Consider the following 15,057-nt stretch of genomic DNA (forward strand, 5'->3'; position numbering starts at 1 on the left):
CACTCTCCAAGTTGCTTAGGACTTTGTTAAGTCGCTGAGGTTGGCCTTGAACTTGTGATCCTTCTGCCTCAATCTCCTGAGTTTTTGGGATTACAGGGGTGCACCACCATGCTGGCTAAGAACTGACATATGTCAAGACCTAATGCTTTCTGTGCATTCTCTCCACATCCCCCTAGTAGCCCTTTGGGTCCTTACAGTGGTAAGAAATCAGTTCTCCATGAACTGTAGGACCCTCACACTTGAGAGCACAGGCCATCAGAGGGCTCCAGATCCATGCAATGTCCTGAATGTTTCCCATGGGTCTCTGGAGCCAGTCAGGATAGGGGATGCTCATTCTGACAGGGAACTTGGGCCTCAGAGCTCAGCTTCCTCACCTCTCTTATGTTGTATTTTTTATACCTTTATTTTATTTATTTATGTGGTGCTAAGGATTGAACCCAGTGCCTCACATGTGCCAGGCAAGTGCTCTACCACTGAGTGACAGCCCCAGCCCCCTCACCTCTCCTACGAATGTGATGACCACACCTGTTCCACTGCCTGCCACACAACAGTGTCTGGGGTGAGAGGAGCCAGGCTCTGGCTGTTCACCGGTCCTGTTGCAAATCTCACCTTTGCACAAGTAGTAGGAGCCCACGAAGCTGGTCTTGGTGGGCCGAGGTCGGATCCGCTTCCAGCTCTGGTCCTCGGAGCTCCGGAGCCGACCAAGTAAGATGTCCCGCTTACACTTATGCTCAAGGCCCTCACGATAGGTGTAGTCACCCGCCCTGGGGCCTGTGAGCAGGACGGACAGCAGCAATAATTCCAGGTAGAACTGAAGGGTGACCACTGGGCCCAGGCAGGGGGTGGGAACTGGAAAAGCTGCCCTCATCTGGGCCTCCCCAGCTCCTGCCATACCCCTCCTTGCTATGTGCTGCCTAAAGATGGGGTCAGTGTTAGAGGGTGGGGGGCCCCAAGGAGTCCATTCTCCCTGCTTCCTTTCCACCACCACCACGACCTGTGGTGAGCCTGCCCATCTCAGAGTCTCTCCAGAGTGAGTTATGAAAACAGTGCTCAGCAGAGGACAGGCCTCAACCAGCACCCACACCTTCCCTTCCCGCCTTGGAGGGACTTCGTTTTCTGGCTCCTGTCTCCTACTGACACACGAAGGTCCTTCTGTTCTGGACCTCCAAGTCCTGAGATTCCTGGCATGTCTGGGGACAGAGGGGTGTGGCCTCAGATGTGACATTACCTGTCTTGGGGTAGCACAGCTGGCAGGCCTGCTTGAATTCATGGGTGGCAGCCAAGGGGTTCTTGATGAGCAAGGCAGTGTTGGGCATGGAGGGCTCTGGCTGTAACAGGAGGAGGTCGGCCATCTTGGACTGAGTGACAGCTGGACCACCACGGCCAGCCTAGGCACCGAAGGTAGAGGGTGCTCTATGATGCCACCATCCCACCCAAGAGCAGAATTGTAGCCGAGGGCCCTCCCTCTTCCTCAACCCTCCCCGCCCTTCTATTGTGGTCCAAGAGCCCAAACACCAGAACCAACCCTCAGAAGTCCTCAAGCTAAGCAGGTGCAGAGGTGACAGTAATCTTGGCTTACAACCTTTCCTTGAATCAAAGGTCAATGTGAAACACAGAGAAGGAGCAGTGGCCCTGATGGAGGCCTCTGCATATGCCCTCCCAAGTCCTCAGCCATTAGCACGAAGGAAGACAAATCTCAGAGACTGGGTGACTTCCCCAGGCTCACATGACCATTATCCAGGCTAAGGTCAGCGTATAGGCCTCCTCCTGGTCACACGCTCTTTGAAACTCAGAACAGACTGAGTCTGGAGATCAGGGCTGTGAATAATGCCAAGGAAATCACTTGAGGCCTCCAAGCAGGCAGGACAGGGAGTGTTCTGGGTACCCCCAGCACATGGCTAGTAAGGAAGGGCTAGGGGACCACCTTGGGTTCCTCCACTTTGAGGGTGCCTCTTCTTGGGGGTTGCAGCAACTCACCTCATACAGAGAACACAACTCTAGAGCCCACATCACTCCCTCCCCTGGCCCCCAGGAGGAATGAAAGGCCTGGTAGTGGAGTCCCATCCACGTTACTCACCGAGGGGGCTGGTTTCTGAGTACTGCTTGGGGGACGGTGGTCCTGTGAATTGTTCTCCTCTGGACAGGGAGAAGACACAGGGGTCACTTGCCCTGGCACTAAGGCCATGAGGGGCCATCCCAGGACTTCCCCTTGTGTCCATGGGGAAGTCCCCCAGGCCATACATCCTCTTCTAATCTTGCTGATTCCTGGACTCTGCCCTCTTCTCTATTCTCATGGCATAGCCCTGGGGCAAAGAGGCTGCAGCCTCCTCATGCTCCCCAGTCCATTTCTTAAGCCTTCTGGGTCTCCCCACTGCCCCCAGAGAAATCCTGAGCTCTCAGCTTGGCCCATAGCTCCCCTGAGACCCTGTTCTACTCATGCTTCCCTTAGGCCCCTGTTCTGATCATTGACCAGCCCCGACCCCTCCACCTCGTAGGGCGTGCCCCTACACTCTCTGCCCGGCTGATGACCTGCAAGACCTGGCCCCGCCATCACTTCCCCCTCAACCTCTCTATTGTTCTCCCTCAGCCTTTCTATGTTCCTTCTACCCCTTATGTCTCAGTTGTAAGTGTCCCAGACTATGTCTGACCTCTGAAAGCCAGTCCTACCAGGGCCCAGATGCGTCAGTTTCCTCAAACACCCAATCTAGTGGTGCTGAAGGAGCCTGTGGTCTTGCACCCTGCTCCCAGAATCATTGTTGTGGGACCCCCTGGCCTGAGGCCCAGGGCCCTGGGAAGCTGGGCAGAGAGACCAGACTAGGGTGAGGGAGTCCCGAACTATCGGAGCTCTACTGATGAGTCTTGAACAGGACACCAGCCTGAGGCTTGGATACACACAGTATTGAGCACCACAGAGACACAGCAGCACACACACTAGTGGCCCTGGACTGGGAGAGGTGAGAGAGCCTGGATTGGGCAGTTTAGAGTTACAATCCCCATCTCCTCTCCAGAAACCAGAGACATGACAGCACCTTGCAAATGTGGTGCAGGAGTGGGGTGTGGGGGGGACATGCCCACCCGGGCCTCACCCATGAAGGAGTCAGGCTTGTCCAGGGAGCCACGGGCTGACCCGAAGCTGTCGAGAGCGTCCAGCCGGGTCTCCGAGTATGGCAGAAGGTCCAGGGGGTCCAGTGTGGGGCCTGGGGGATCGAGGGCATCCAGCACAGAGGCAGCCAGCTTCTTGGAGGGGTCCATGACGAGGCCAAAGGAGGCAGGGGGCAGTGGGCTGGAGACGGGGATGGAGCCACCCACCACGGGTGGCAGCAGCGGAGTCCCGCCAGGAAACACGGGTATCAGCTGGGGCAACTCACTAGGCACACCACTGCCGGGCAGGCCACCCTGGACCAGAGACTGCGAAATAGGGACAGAGGCAGGGGTCAGCGGGGAATGTGACTGCCTAGCCCTAGACAGAACTGTGCATTCCAGGAAGAGGTGGAGCCCGTCCCTTCTGGGAGACGTTCTGGAGCCTTGTGTCTGTTCTGCCAAGTCCCTCATGAGGCGTCTATTTCCCCAAATGTGACATGGATGGGAATCTTCCCTCTACCCCTCATGGGACAACGAGGACCCAAGTAGAATATGGACTCCAGGAGCAGGAGGGCGGCAGGATGACTCACCAGTGAGTCCAGAAGGGTGTCCAGCTCTGGACCAAAGACATCACCATCCGAGAAGTCATCCAGGCTCTCAGTGCTGGGGAGGGTCCTGCTGCTGCTGTCCAGGGGAGCCAGCAGGTCCAGAACGTGAGGGAACAGGGGCATCGTGGGAGTGGAGGGGAGCAGGGCTGGGGAGCCTCGCAGGTCCACATAGCAGTCTGTGGAGGGGGGCCAACTCAGTAGCCGCAGGGGCGCAGCTTGATGAGAGTGGAGGAGGGGTCCCAGGGCCTAGGGTGATCATCTAACACTTATCCTGCCCTCCTCCCAGTGACCCTGTCTCCCTGTTGGCTGGCCCCAGGGCAGAAGCCTGTGATGGCCAAGGAAGGAAACCTGGGGTGGGGGTTCAGTCCTACGGCATCTCCCGATGGCTTTGGTTCCACCTGAATATCTCTCATCCTCATCTTCTCTAGGGTCAGCAGTGCCCACTCTCTAAGGGACACTGACAAGGTGGAACCCTTCCTGGAAGCCAATGAGGAGGAGAGGGGCCAGGAGGGCAGTGGAAGCAGTGGGTGTCTGTCCGGGCAGGCCTAGAGCGAGGGCAGAGGACAGCTAGAGAGGAGCTCTTCTGCCCACAGTGGGACCGACCTTCAACCCTCTACTTCTCTCCTCTCCTCAGGAGCCCCTCAGGAGCCCTGTCTACAGGATGGGAAGGGGACTGACTTCTGACTCCCCGGGGACCTTGGGGACAGGAGCTAAGCTCCTTTGCCACCCTGTCCTGTTGATCAGGGATTACTACCTGTTTCAATGTCATCTATGGAGCCCAATCCATTGGAAGTTCCCTGTGGAGAAGTACATCAGTCAGGCAGGGGACACAGGCTTGGAAGGCATAGCCTGGCACCCCAACGTGGCTATGCTGATGGCCAGTCATGGAGGGCCTAGGGTGGGTTCAAACACCAAACACCTGTCACATGCTGGACTTTGGGGTCTAGCCAGGGGTCAGACAGACTCTGGCTAGGAGGGGTGGGGTGGGGTCAGAAAAGCCTCCCAGGTGCACCTCATGGCAGCAGTGACCCTGGGGATAGGATAGGACCTCTGAGCCTCGGTTTCCCCACCTGCCAAAGGTTGGATCCACACCCTGGGGAGGGCACTGAGGATTTTACTAAGCCCTCTACATCTCACAGCTCAAAGACAAAAATGTCGACTCCCCTAGGGGCAGCCCTAGCCTCCTAGTAAGCAGAAAGGGGCAATCACCAGAAGTGGGATCTCACTGCCACTATGGCCTTTCTGTTGGATGGAAAGTTGGGCCCAAGTCTACTCTCTGGTTCGGCCAAGTTCCTTACTCTCTCTGGGCCTATTTTTTTATTTATAAAATGAGAATATATAGCCACCAGCCTCCTGGGATTGTTATGGGGATAAACTGACATTTATAAGAGCTCAGAACAGTGCCTAGCACACAGGAAGGGCTTTCTCAGTGTTTATAGATCATAACATACATTTTTAGGATGCGCCATCAGGAGGTTGGCTTGGGTGTTTTGTTCACCAGCCTCCATACTTCATCTCTGATGGCCTCCCTCTGCTAGGCCACAGGTGGCACAAGTCATTCCTCTAATCTGATATCCTCCTCTTTTTCTCTGGGCCCTTCATGGTTCTGCTAAGTCTTGCTACCTGGTAAGGCCCTGGGTGGCTCCTGTGTCCTACATGTTCCTGGGGAGGATAGAGGAAGACCCAGACCCTCACCATTAGCCACCCCTCCCAGGGTCAGTAGTAGCAATAATAAGATTATCCAGCACCCTGCCTCACCTCACGCAGGTCCTGGGCAGCACCCCTCCTCACTGTCATTCAGCATTTGGCCCAGGTACTCTGAAGCTGTTGTCCCACAGCACAGAGGAGAAGTTGGCCAAGCCTGCCGTTCTCAGATCAGAGGGGGCTGTTTGACTAGGGCCTGCCCTAGGCCTGTGCTGTCTCCCAGCACCACCCCCAACCACCCTGTCCACAGAGCACAGAGCAAAATGTGCACTTGGGTCCCCCAGGGTGTGTTTGCTCACCACAGATAAGCTGCATAAACCAAGGCCGTCACACTGGATCAGAAAGCTACTGTTCACATGATAAGTATATAAAATACTCAAGGGGGGGGGGGGGAGCAAAACCAGATGATCACCTTTATTGCAGCTATGATTCTCTCTGTTTGGCACTATATGTGGCTCCCTAGGCTCCAAAGGGCAAAGCTGCCCCCCAGCCCTCCCACCCACCATCTCACCCTGGCCTGGTTCTCTGGGCTCCTATTCCTGTCCCTTTGCACGTAATCCCTACTAGTAATGTTCCCTTAGCAGCAAAGATTTATGGAGTCCATCTTTCCAGGAGGCACAGGGTTGGGAGCTTTCAGATATGACTCACTGTAATCCTACGACTGGCAGGTGAAGATAAGGAGCCAAGGCCCTGAGATGTGGAGCGACCACCTCAAATAAGAGGAGCACTCAGGTTCTAAATCCCACTGCATCCAGCTGCAGATGCCAGGTTCTTCTGAACTCCCTGGGAAGGAACTGGACTCAGGTCTGGGACACATCCCCCTCTCTTCTAACCCCAGGCTGTTCCCCTGGGTGTGAATGCTGTTCCCTCTTTTCCACCTGTCTGAAACCTGCTCCCTGGCTCTAGGGATGAACTAGCTTGATATATACAAGAGCTCAGATGGTGATTGGCACACAGGAAATGCTTTCTCAGTGTTTATCAGATCGTAACACACGCCTCCTCAACAAGGCTGCCTTGTTCCTCTGTTCCTAGAACTCATGTCATCCTTGCCCCTTGTTCCCCACACTCTAAGGGACAGCTCTAGCAAAGAGCTGGGCCTTATAGGGCCTTTGCTTATCTCCTTCATCCCAATAATTGCCTGTGGGCACAGCCCAGCTACCCCACTTCTAGGTGCTGTTGGAATGACAGATTTGGAATGAATGCTACTCCCATGTTAGAGAAGCCAGCAGGGATCTTAGCAGACCACACTCACATGGGTCTATACAACCTACAGGGCACCAGGATCTTCGTGGGGACTCTACCAAACCTCGTGTGTTCTCAGATCACTCTGTATGTGTGCGTGTTTGTGTGTGTGTGTGTGTGTGTGTGTGTGTGTGTGAGAGAGAGAGAGAGAGAGAGAGAGAGAGAGACATGGAGGCACAGCTAACATGGTCCTCTCTGTGGTGCAGTCTACTCTGCTTGGGCATATCATGGACCTCATAACTGACCAGCCCCGATCCCTGTGAATGTGGGAGGGGCCTCAGAAAGGTCGCAGGAATGGATGAAACATTTACAGGGGCTAAAGGGTCTACCATCAGGCATGGTGCCATTTGTGGTCCAAGTGGCTGCAGACCAACAGGGCATCACACTGCCCGAAGCCATCTATACCCCAGAGAGGGAATCCAAAGCTCTCACAAAGAATGAACCAAGACAGTTTGGTACAGGGGTGGGGAAGAGACTTGGCGTCCTGGCCCCATCCTACCTGATCTGCCACGCCAGCTGCAGTGCCATTACTGAGCAGAGAAAAGGTTTCCAATTCCTGTTAGGGATTGGAGAGAGGTGAGAAGAGATCAAGATTCTGGAACGAGCCAGGCGTGGTGGCACATGCCTGTAATCCCAGCGGCTTGGGAGGCTGAGGCAGGAAGATTGTGGGTTCAAAGTCAGCCTCAGCAACGGTGAGGTGCTAAGCAACTCAGTGAGACCCTATCTCTAAATAAAATACAAAATAGGGTTGGGGATGTGATTCAGTGTGCAAGTGCCCCTGAGTTCAATCCCTGGTACAAAAAAAAAAAAAAAAAGAAAAAATTCTGGAAAGATGCTCAGTATCCTGCCAGCCGGGGCAACAGAGAAGCCCTGACACAGGCTGCTGGGTCTGCAGCGCTATCTGAGGTTCCCTGTCCCCAGGCCTGCCCTGTCTACCTGGGTTTTAGTGTTTTCTTCTTCCAACCTCAACCTGGGCAAAGACCCCCACACACACACACATGCAAGTTCCTGCTGTGTTTCAGGCCCTGAACTAGGGGCCATCTCAAACATTCCCCCTGAGGTGGGCACAATTACCCCCGTCTTCCAGATGTGGAAACAAGGTGGAGAAAGATGAACTGACTTGCTCAAGGTCATGGCAGAGACTATAGAGCCATCTGCTCTCCTGTGTGCAGCAGTACCCTGGCACACGCAGATGCCAAATGAATCAATGTGGATATGAAGAAGCCAAACAGGTCCTGGAACCTCAGACAGGCACCACACGGGGTTATTTGAGAAAACAGGCAGAAGGACACCGGTGTCAACTGAGGCCATCTCCAGGGTGGTTAAAGTCAACCAGGGCAGGCAGGGAGCACATTTTAACAGCTGGTGTCTAAGGTGAGCTAAGGGCCGTGGCTGTTCTTCCCTCTTCCACAAGGTCCTGGTACTCATCCCAGGGCTTTCAGCCAATAGGAAGAAAGATCACCTGATGTCACTTGCTCTGTCCTCACCCAGCCCTGGCCACCTCACCCACCTTTCCAGTGGTACCTGATCCTTCCTGTATCCCTCTCCCTACCTCCTGCCCCAGGGTCCAGAGCCCACCTACCTGGGGCCTCTTATACGCCTTCCGTACTCGCAGCCCAAGTTTCTGAGCCAGCTCCTGACCCAGTTGAGTGACACTTTCATCCTGGAGGAGACAAGACACAGGACACCAGTGAGTCAGGCTGCCTGGGCCCACAGAGTTGTGCTGCTGGACATCTCGTGGAGCCATGAAAGGGAGATCCTGGCTAGTGCATGTCTCAGCCAAGAAAGTGAGGCCCTGGGAGGTGGTGCTGGCTTTCTAAGCCACCTTGAACACAGGTTTTTATTTCTATATTCCCTTTTATTTGGGGGAGAGCAAAGGAGTAATTTGGCTTTTATTTTATTGTATTCTATTTTAATTATCCCTCTGTCTTTGAGACAGGGTCTGGCTGTGTTGCCTGGCTGGTCTCCAACTCCTGGGTTCCCATGATCGTCTTGCCTCAGCCTCCTGAGTAGGCTGTACCACCACACCTGACTGTTGGGTCTTTTTTTCTTCTTTTTCTTTCTGCACTGAGGACTTAACCTAGGGGCACTTTATCACAAAGCTATATCTGCAGTCCTTTTTATTTTGAGACAAGATCTTGGACTGGAGATGTGGATCAGTGGTAGAGCACCATCCCCAGCACTACAGAAAAAGAAAAAGAAAAGAGACAAGATCTTGCTAAGTTGCTGAGCCTAGCCTGGAATGTGTGGTTCTCTTGCCTCGGCCTCCTGAGTTGCTAGGATTGCAGGTGTGCACCACTGTGCTTCACTCAAACAATTTTCATTTATTTATTTATTTATTTATTTATTTTGGGGAGAGGGGTGAATACTAGGGATTAAAACCAGGGGTGATTTACCACTGACCCTCATCCCCACTCCTTTTTATTTTTTATTTTGAGACAGGGTCTTGTTAAGTTGTTTAGGCCTTGCTAAGTTGCTGAGGCTGGCCTTGAACTTGTGATCCTCCTACCTCAGCCTCCTGAGTCACTGGGATTACAGGCATGTGCCACCATGCCTAGCTCAAACCATGCTATTTGAATTTAATTTTAATATTATCTTTGTCCTCTCTTTTTCTCTCCTTCTTCTTTTTTTTTTTTTTGGGGGGGGGGGTGCTGAGAATGGAACCAGGGGTCTCATACATGATGCTAGGCAAGTGCCACTGAGTTATGTGTCTTTCTTCTTCTTCTTCTTTTTTGGTGATATTGGAGGTTGAGCCCAGGAAACCTTTGCCACTAAACTGCATCCCCAGTCTTTTTACTTTGAGACAGAGTTTTGCCGAGTTGTTCAGGCTGGCCTCAAACATGCAATCCTCCTGCATTAGCCTCCCAAGTAGCTGGGATTACAGGTGTGCACCACCACGCCTGGTCCCAGTCCTTACCTTTTTATTTCTAAAATTCAGTAAGTAAGAGCGAACTGCAGAAGGTAGACTGTTAGAGTGAGTGCAAGTACTCTTGCTCACTCAGCCTCACTGTGGTTCCTCCCCAGAAGGAACTGTGTTGTGGGTCTGTTGCATTTCCCTGCAGATCTTTCCTAGGAGTGCATGCATCCAGACCTATGAAGAATGCTTAGTTTTCTTTTTTGGGGCTTTTTTCTTCCTTTTCTTTCTTCCTTCCTTCCTTCCTTTCTTTCTTTTATTTCTTTTTTCTTAATGTAAATGGAATCATAAACCAATTATTCTACAACTTGCTTCTGTCCTAGACAGTTTCTTATAACCCTTGCTAAACGACATGTGTTTCACACATAGGGTTCCTGTGAGGCCCCAAGGAGCAAGGGAATGTGAAGTTCTGAACAGCACCTGGTCATGGTGAGTGATGGACAAACATACCTGCTCCTCCCTCCCCTGCAGGCTGTATCACCAAATGTGCACTGTGTGCCAGCCATAAGCAGCACCACAGTACACAGGGCAGACAGGCCTCATAGAGTATCCAGAACAATAGTGGAGATCAATCAGTCAGTAAAGAAATGGGTTACTATGCACTGTGCTCTAGGCCACAGCAGGGCCAGGGGTGCTGTGTCACTGTGTGCGCTTGCCCCTTTCCCTATCTTGCTGACAAGCTCCTGGTGGTCAAGTCCTGGATCTGAGCCACCTCTAGTCCCAATGCCCATCATGATACAGGGGCTCAGTATTTGCCCAGTAAATACCATAAAAGGGGGGAATTCCCTAATGCAAAATAAAGAATCCCAGGTTGGGGTACTTCTGTAGGCAATTTCCTAACCCTCACTGGGGCTTCTTTATCTGTAGGTTGGACCTGCCCTGCCCCTGTCAGAAGTGAGCTCCCCACAAGACCTAGCTGTGGGTCTGCTATAGACACTACAAAATGCTATGGGGGGGCGGGGCTTGGGATGTGGCTCAAGCGGTAGCGTGCTCGCCTGCCATGCGTCTGGCCCGGGTTCAATCCTCAGCACCACATACAAAAACAAAGATGTTGTGTCCGCCAAGAACTAAAAAATAAATATTAAAATTCTCTCTCTCTCTCTCTCTCTAAGAAAAAAAAAAATGCTATGGGGATCAGGGGATTATTGTCACAAAGAAACATTCTTTTTTTCTTTTGCCCTACTGGGATTGAGACCAGGGCCTGACACAAACTAGGCAAACACTCTTCCACTGAGCTACATCCCCAGCCTAAGAAACATTCTTAATAGTGAACTAAGCAGAATCAGGGAAGCATTATGTATAATAACATCTCCTGGTGCACAACAGTAGATGTCCTGGTGTATGATCTGCTAATTCTAGTCTCAGCACATCCCTATGATGCATTATATGTTGTTAGTCCCATTTTACAGGGGTGTAAACCAAGGCTTCTGGAGGCTAAGTCATGGCCAAGAAGACACAGCTAAGAGTAGAAGACCCAAGAATAAACCCAACCCCAGCCACCCATCCAGCACTGCCATCCTCTCCCACCACGCACACTGCCTGCCTTCTTCAGGCCCTGCTCACACCCCACCTCTTTCAGGGAGCTTTCCTGCCCTCTCCCCCTTCCTGGGCAGCATCTTCCATTTTCTAAGCTTTTCAACAGTCACTATGTCAGGGATAAAGTACGAAGGGCATTATATTGATACAGAGGTGTGGCAAGCAATGTCCAGCTGGGCGTGATGGTGCACACCTGTAGACCCAGCAGCTCGGAAAGCTGAGACAGGAGGATCATGAGTTCAAAGCCAGCCTCAGCAACTTAGTGAGGTCCTAAGTAATTTAGTGAGACCTGACTCTAAATAAAACACAAAAATGGGCTGGGATTGTAGCTCAGTTGTTAAGTGCCCCTGGGTTCAATCTCCAGTACCAAAAAACAAGAAAAAAAAGTGCTCTGTCCAAGGGCACACTGGGAGACAAGGCAGAACCAGGCCTAGACCCAAGTGCTATTTTAATTTGTCACCAGTGGACTGTGAGTCCTTGAAGCACATAGATCTATGCCTGAATACTGTTAATGGATGAGTGGGGAGGGGACATGTGTCCAGCTGACTGTGGGTGGGGCCATCTCACAGGCTCGTTACTGGCCATTTCCCATTGCTGTTTTCCTGAGTGCTGACAACCAGGACCAGCACATAAGGCACCCCTCTAGTCATCACAGTAGAGGTCAAAAGCACAGACTCAAAAACCAGACTGCTGGGGGCTGGAGTTGTGGCTCAGTGACAGAATTCTTGCCTCGCACATGTGAGGCACTGGGTTCGAACCTCAGCACCACATAAAAATAAACAAAATAAAGATATTGTGTCCCTCTATAACTAAAAAATTTTAAAATTAAAAAAAACAAAAACAAACAAACAAACAAAAAAAAAAACCACAACCCACAGACTGCTAGGGTCCAAATCTCAGCTCAGCCACCCATTGGTTGTTGTGATTTCAGGAATGATCCTTTCTTTCTGTGTCTCTCTCTGTCCCTTCACCTTTAAAATGGGTATAATAAGCTACTTAGCAAAACCCTGTCTCAAAATAAACAGTAAAAAGGGCTGGGAATGTAGTTCAGTGCTAAAGTGCCTTCAGTTCAATTCCCAGTAAAAAAAAAATAATAATAATAAGTGGGAGGACCATAAGAGCATCTTCCTCACAGGGTTGTTGCGTGGATGTGGTGAGTTAATACCCATAATGCAGTTTTCGTAGTGCCTGGCACATAATCAGAGCTCAGAGATGATGGCCAGCATTCCTATCAGTGTCTGCAACTCCATGTCACAGAGGAAACCGAGGCTCAGTAAGATGTGGAAGCTTGGCCTACCTGAGGGCCAGAGCAGAGGCTTTGGAGTCGGGACTCACGTGTGGCAGGGCCAGGGAGCACCGGCTGCTGCACTCGTAGGCCTCCTTGTGGCGTCCCAGCTCATTGAGGGAGCGCGCCTTGCGGAACAGCGCCCGGATGCTCTCGCTATCCAGGAGCAGTGCCTTCTCGCTGTCCTCCAGTGCTTTCTCATACAGGCCCTGTGGGAGAGGAGTGGGGGACCCATTAGTCAGCACCTGCGCACTCTGTCCCAGGCTCCTAACCCCATCTAGGGCTGAATAACAGCGTGCCTTCACTGCAGAGCAGGAGCAGGAGCAGGGCTGGGCTCAGGAGCAGGGCTTGAGAGGTCCCAGGGAAAAGGCCACAATCAGACAATGAGTAGGGGCATTTGTGTGTGCAGCTGGCAGGCTGCAGTGGGCACTGGCAGGACACTGCAGGGACAGCTGCAGGTTGTGCAGTGCTGAGCCTGGTCCTCCCCCACATATTTGCACATCTGTCTTCAGTTTAAATCATCAAGTGCGGAGGAGTGGCACCTCTGAGAAGTGAAATCCTAGGGCAGCTCTGCACAAAGAAGCGTGCAGAGGGCCAAATCCTTAGGCATCCAGAGATGCACCATCTAGAAAAGCTGGCTGGATTGCAGAGGTCTCCCTGGACCCTCTGCATGTCTGCAGCAGAGCTTCCTACAGGACCTGAACAGCAGCTGAGCCAGAGTAGGAGTGGGATAGGGAAGAGGAGGAGGCTGGAGCTCTAAGGAGGAGCTTGGGGAGAGCGAGGAGGCTGGGAGGGAGAAGTGGGGCAGGTTAGACTCCCACCAATGTCCAATGTCACCTCGAGATTCTAACTCAATTCATTTGGGGCAGGGCTAGGGCATCAGTACCATGTTTTAAGAACTCTTTATTTTGCATCCATATTCCTTTTTTTTTTTTGGAGATGGGGTCTTGCCTGAACTTGCACAGGCTGATCCTGAATCCCTGGGCTCAAGCAATCCTCCTGTCTCAGCCTCCGGAGTAGCAGGAACTATAGGCCACCTGGCTTATCTGTTTTTTAAAGTTCTCCAGGTGAGTCTGTTGTGCAGCTGGGACTGAGAGCCTCAGGAATAGAGAGTAAGAGTCAGACAGGAGGAGACAAAGGAGGCCAGCCCCAGGCCTTCGTACTCACTGGGTGCAGGACTACCTGGAGGGGGCATCCGGGGGACATGGTGAGCAGGGGGAGAGAGGGCGGGGGAGTCGGACTCACCATGGTGAAGTAGCAGGCAGCCCTGTTCACATGCAGCTTGCACAGCAGCTCCTGGGGCAGGGCCACCTGGTCAGAGGCAGCGTAGTCAGCCACGTTCAGTCCCTCCATGTACTGCACCAGGGCCTGCTTATAGTCCTTCTCTCGAAACAGGTCATTGCCCTCAGCAAACAGATTCTGCACCAGCTTGAGCAGGAAGGCCTGTCAGGGCAGGGTGCACAGGGAACTCAGGGGCTCTTCTCCATGCAGCCCTGGCCCCAGCCCCCAACCCCCTTCCCTGGATGGGCTCGCCCTTCACCTTCATCCAACCCAGCAGCTGACACTCACCTCATACTCTTCTTGCTTTAGGGGTAGTGTTGACCTAGCAGATAAAGAGAGGGACACAGGTCTGTGTGAGCCCAGGGGTCTCAGACTCATGGAGGCCCCAGAGCTAGAACTACAAGGATCAGGTCATACCAGGAGAGGGCCCCTCCAACTTGGACCTCAGTACTTTGTGGGCTGGGGTGAGGGGACAGCATGCAGGTTGGTGGACTCTGATGGAAGGACTTGCATTTTCCCCAGGGCCCAACAGCCAGGCTCTCCCAAGTATAGATGCTGAGAAAGAGCAGACCAGTGCCAGCAGTGGGTCTGGCTCAGCGGCTGTCCTCTGCCTGAAACCAGCCCTCTCCTAATAAGAGAGCACAGGTTCCAAGTCTCTCCATGTTACATGGGTGGCAGAGCCAAGGCTGGGCATAGGAGGCCCCCACCCTGGAAAGGGCAAGAGGAGAAACAGCAGTCTGGCCAAGGCAGGGCCAGGGCTGCAGCTCAAGGCCTGGAGGAGGGGATAGCACAGGGGCTCACACAGAAGGTGGGGAATCTACCTTAGGCCCCTTGCTAAACACATGGAATACATATGTGTGAAAACTGTCAGAGAATGGGGCAAAGCCAGTGGGACAGACTGTAACAGGAGCAGGTCCTACTGTGTGGCCTGTAAGCCATGCCTCAAGAGGCCAAGACAGGGGACAGGAAACCATACAGGAAGCAGAGAACTGGGACACCGATAAGCTCTACAGAAATCAGTGACTGAGGTTAAAGGCACAGGATTCTAAGGTTGAACCCAGGGACACGATCACTGAGCTACATTCTCTGCCCTCTCTCTTTTTTTAAATTTTGAAATACGACCTCACTACATTCTTGAGGCTGCCCTTGAACTTGCTATCTTCTTGCCTCAGCCTCCCAAGTTGTGGGATCATAGGTGTGTGCCACTACGCCTGGCTTACAAGATGAAAAACAGTAGTTGCAAAGCTCACCTTGTTCGCCAGACCAGACTCTGAATAAATCTGAGCACTTCTTGAAAATCAAACAGTTGCTTCCCCAAATGCAAGACCTGCCTAGGTGATGAGTAAAGCAGAGGCAGCTGCTCTGATGCTCAAGTGTGAGGACAGGACAGCCTGAGCCCCTCAGCT

At 52.6% G+C, this 15,057-nt stretch overlaps 1 protein-coding gene across 3 annotated transcripts in view; it reads right to left on the reverse strand.

The window, feature by feature from the left end:
- Window positions 1-15,057, reverse strand: part of Zc3h7b (zinc finger CCCH-type containing 7B) — a 52,923-nt gene that overhangs the window by 15,440 nt on the left and 22,426 nt on the right. Inside the window, exons 3-13 of one of the 3 annotated variants that reach the window (XM_027926563.2) lie at window positions 13,940-13,973; window positions 13,616-13,813; window positions 12,421-12,579; window positions 8,218-8,298; window positions 7,135-7,191; window positions 4,444-4,486; window positions 3,672-3,865; window positions 3,087-3,408; window positions 2,078-2,136; window positions 1,229-1,328; window positions 610-771 (exon numbers count right to left, since the gene is read on the reverse strand). In XM_027926563.2, coding sequence (XP_027782364.1) covers window positions 610-771; window positions 1,229-1,328; window positions 2,078-2,136; window positions 3,087-3,408; window positions 3,672-3,865; window positions 4,444-4,486; window positions 7,135-7,191; window positions 8,218-8,298; window positions 12,421-12,579; window positions 13,616-13,813; window positions 13,940-13,973 — 1,409 coding nt within the window. Of the gene's footprint in view, window positions 1-609; window positions 772-1,228; window positions 1,389-2,077; window positions 2,137-3,086; window positions 3,409-3,671; window positions 3,866-4,443; window positions 4,487-7,134; window positions 7,192-8,217; window positions 8,299-12,420; window positions 12,580-13,615; window positions 13,814-13,939; window positions 13,974-15,057 lie in introns of all 3 variants that reach the window. The other 2 variants (XM_027926530.2, XM_071609447.1) reach the window with 2 other exon arrangements.

The sequence above is a fragment of the Marmota flaviventris genome, chromosome 3, assembly GCF_047511675.1.
Source record: "Marmota flaviventris isolate mMarFla1 chromosome 3, mMarFla1.hap1, whole genome shotgun sequence".
NCBI lineage: Eukaryota > Metazoa > Chordata > Mammalia > Rodentia > Sciuridae > Marmota > Marmota flaviventris.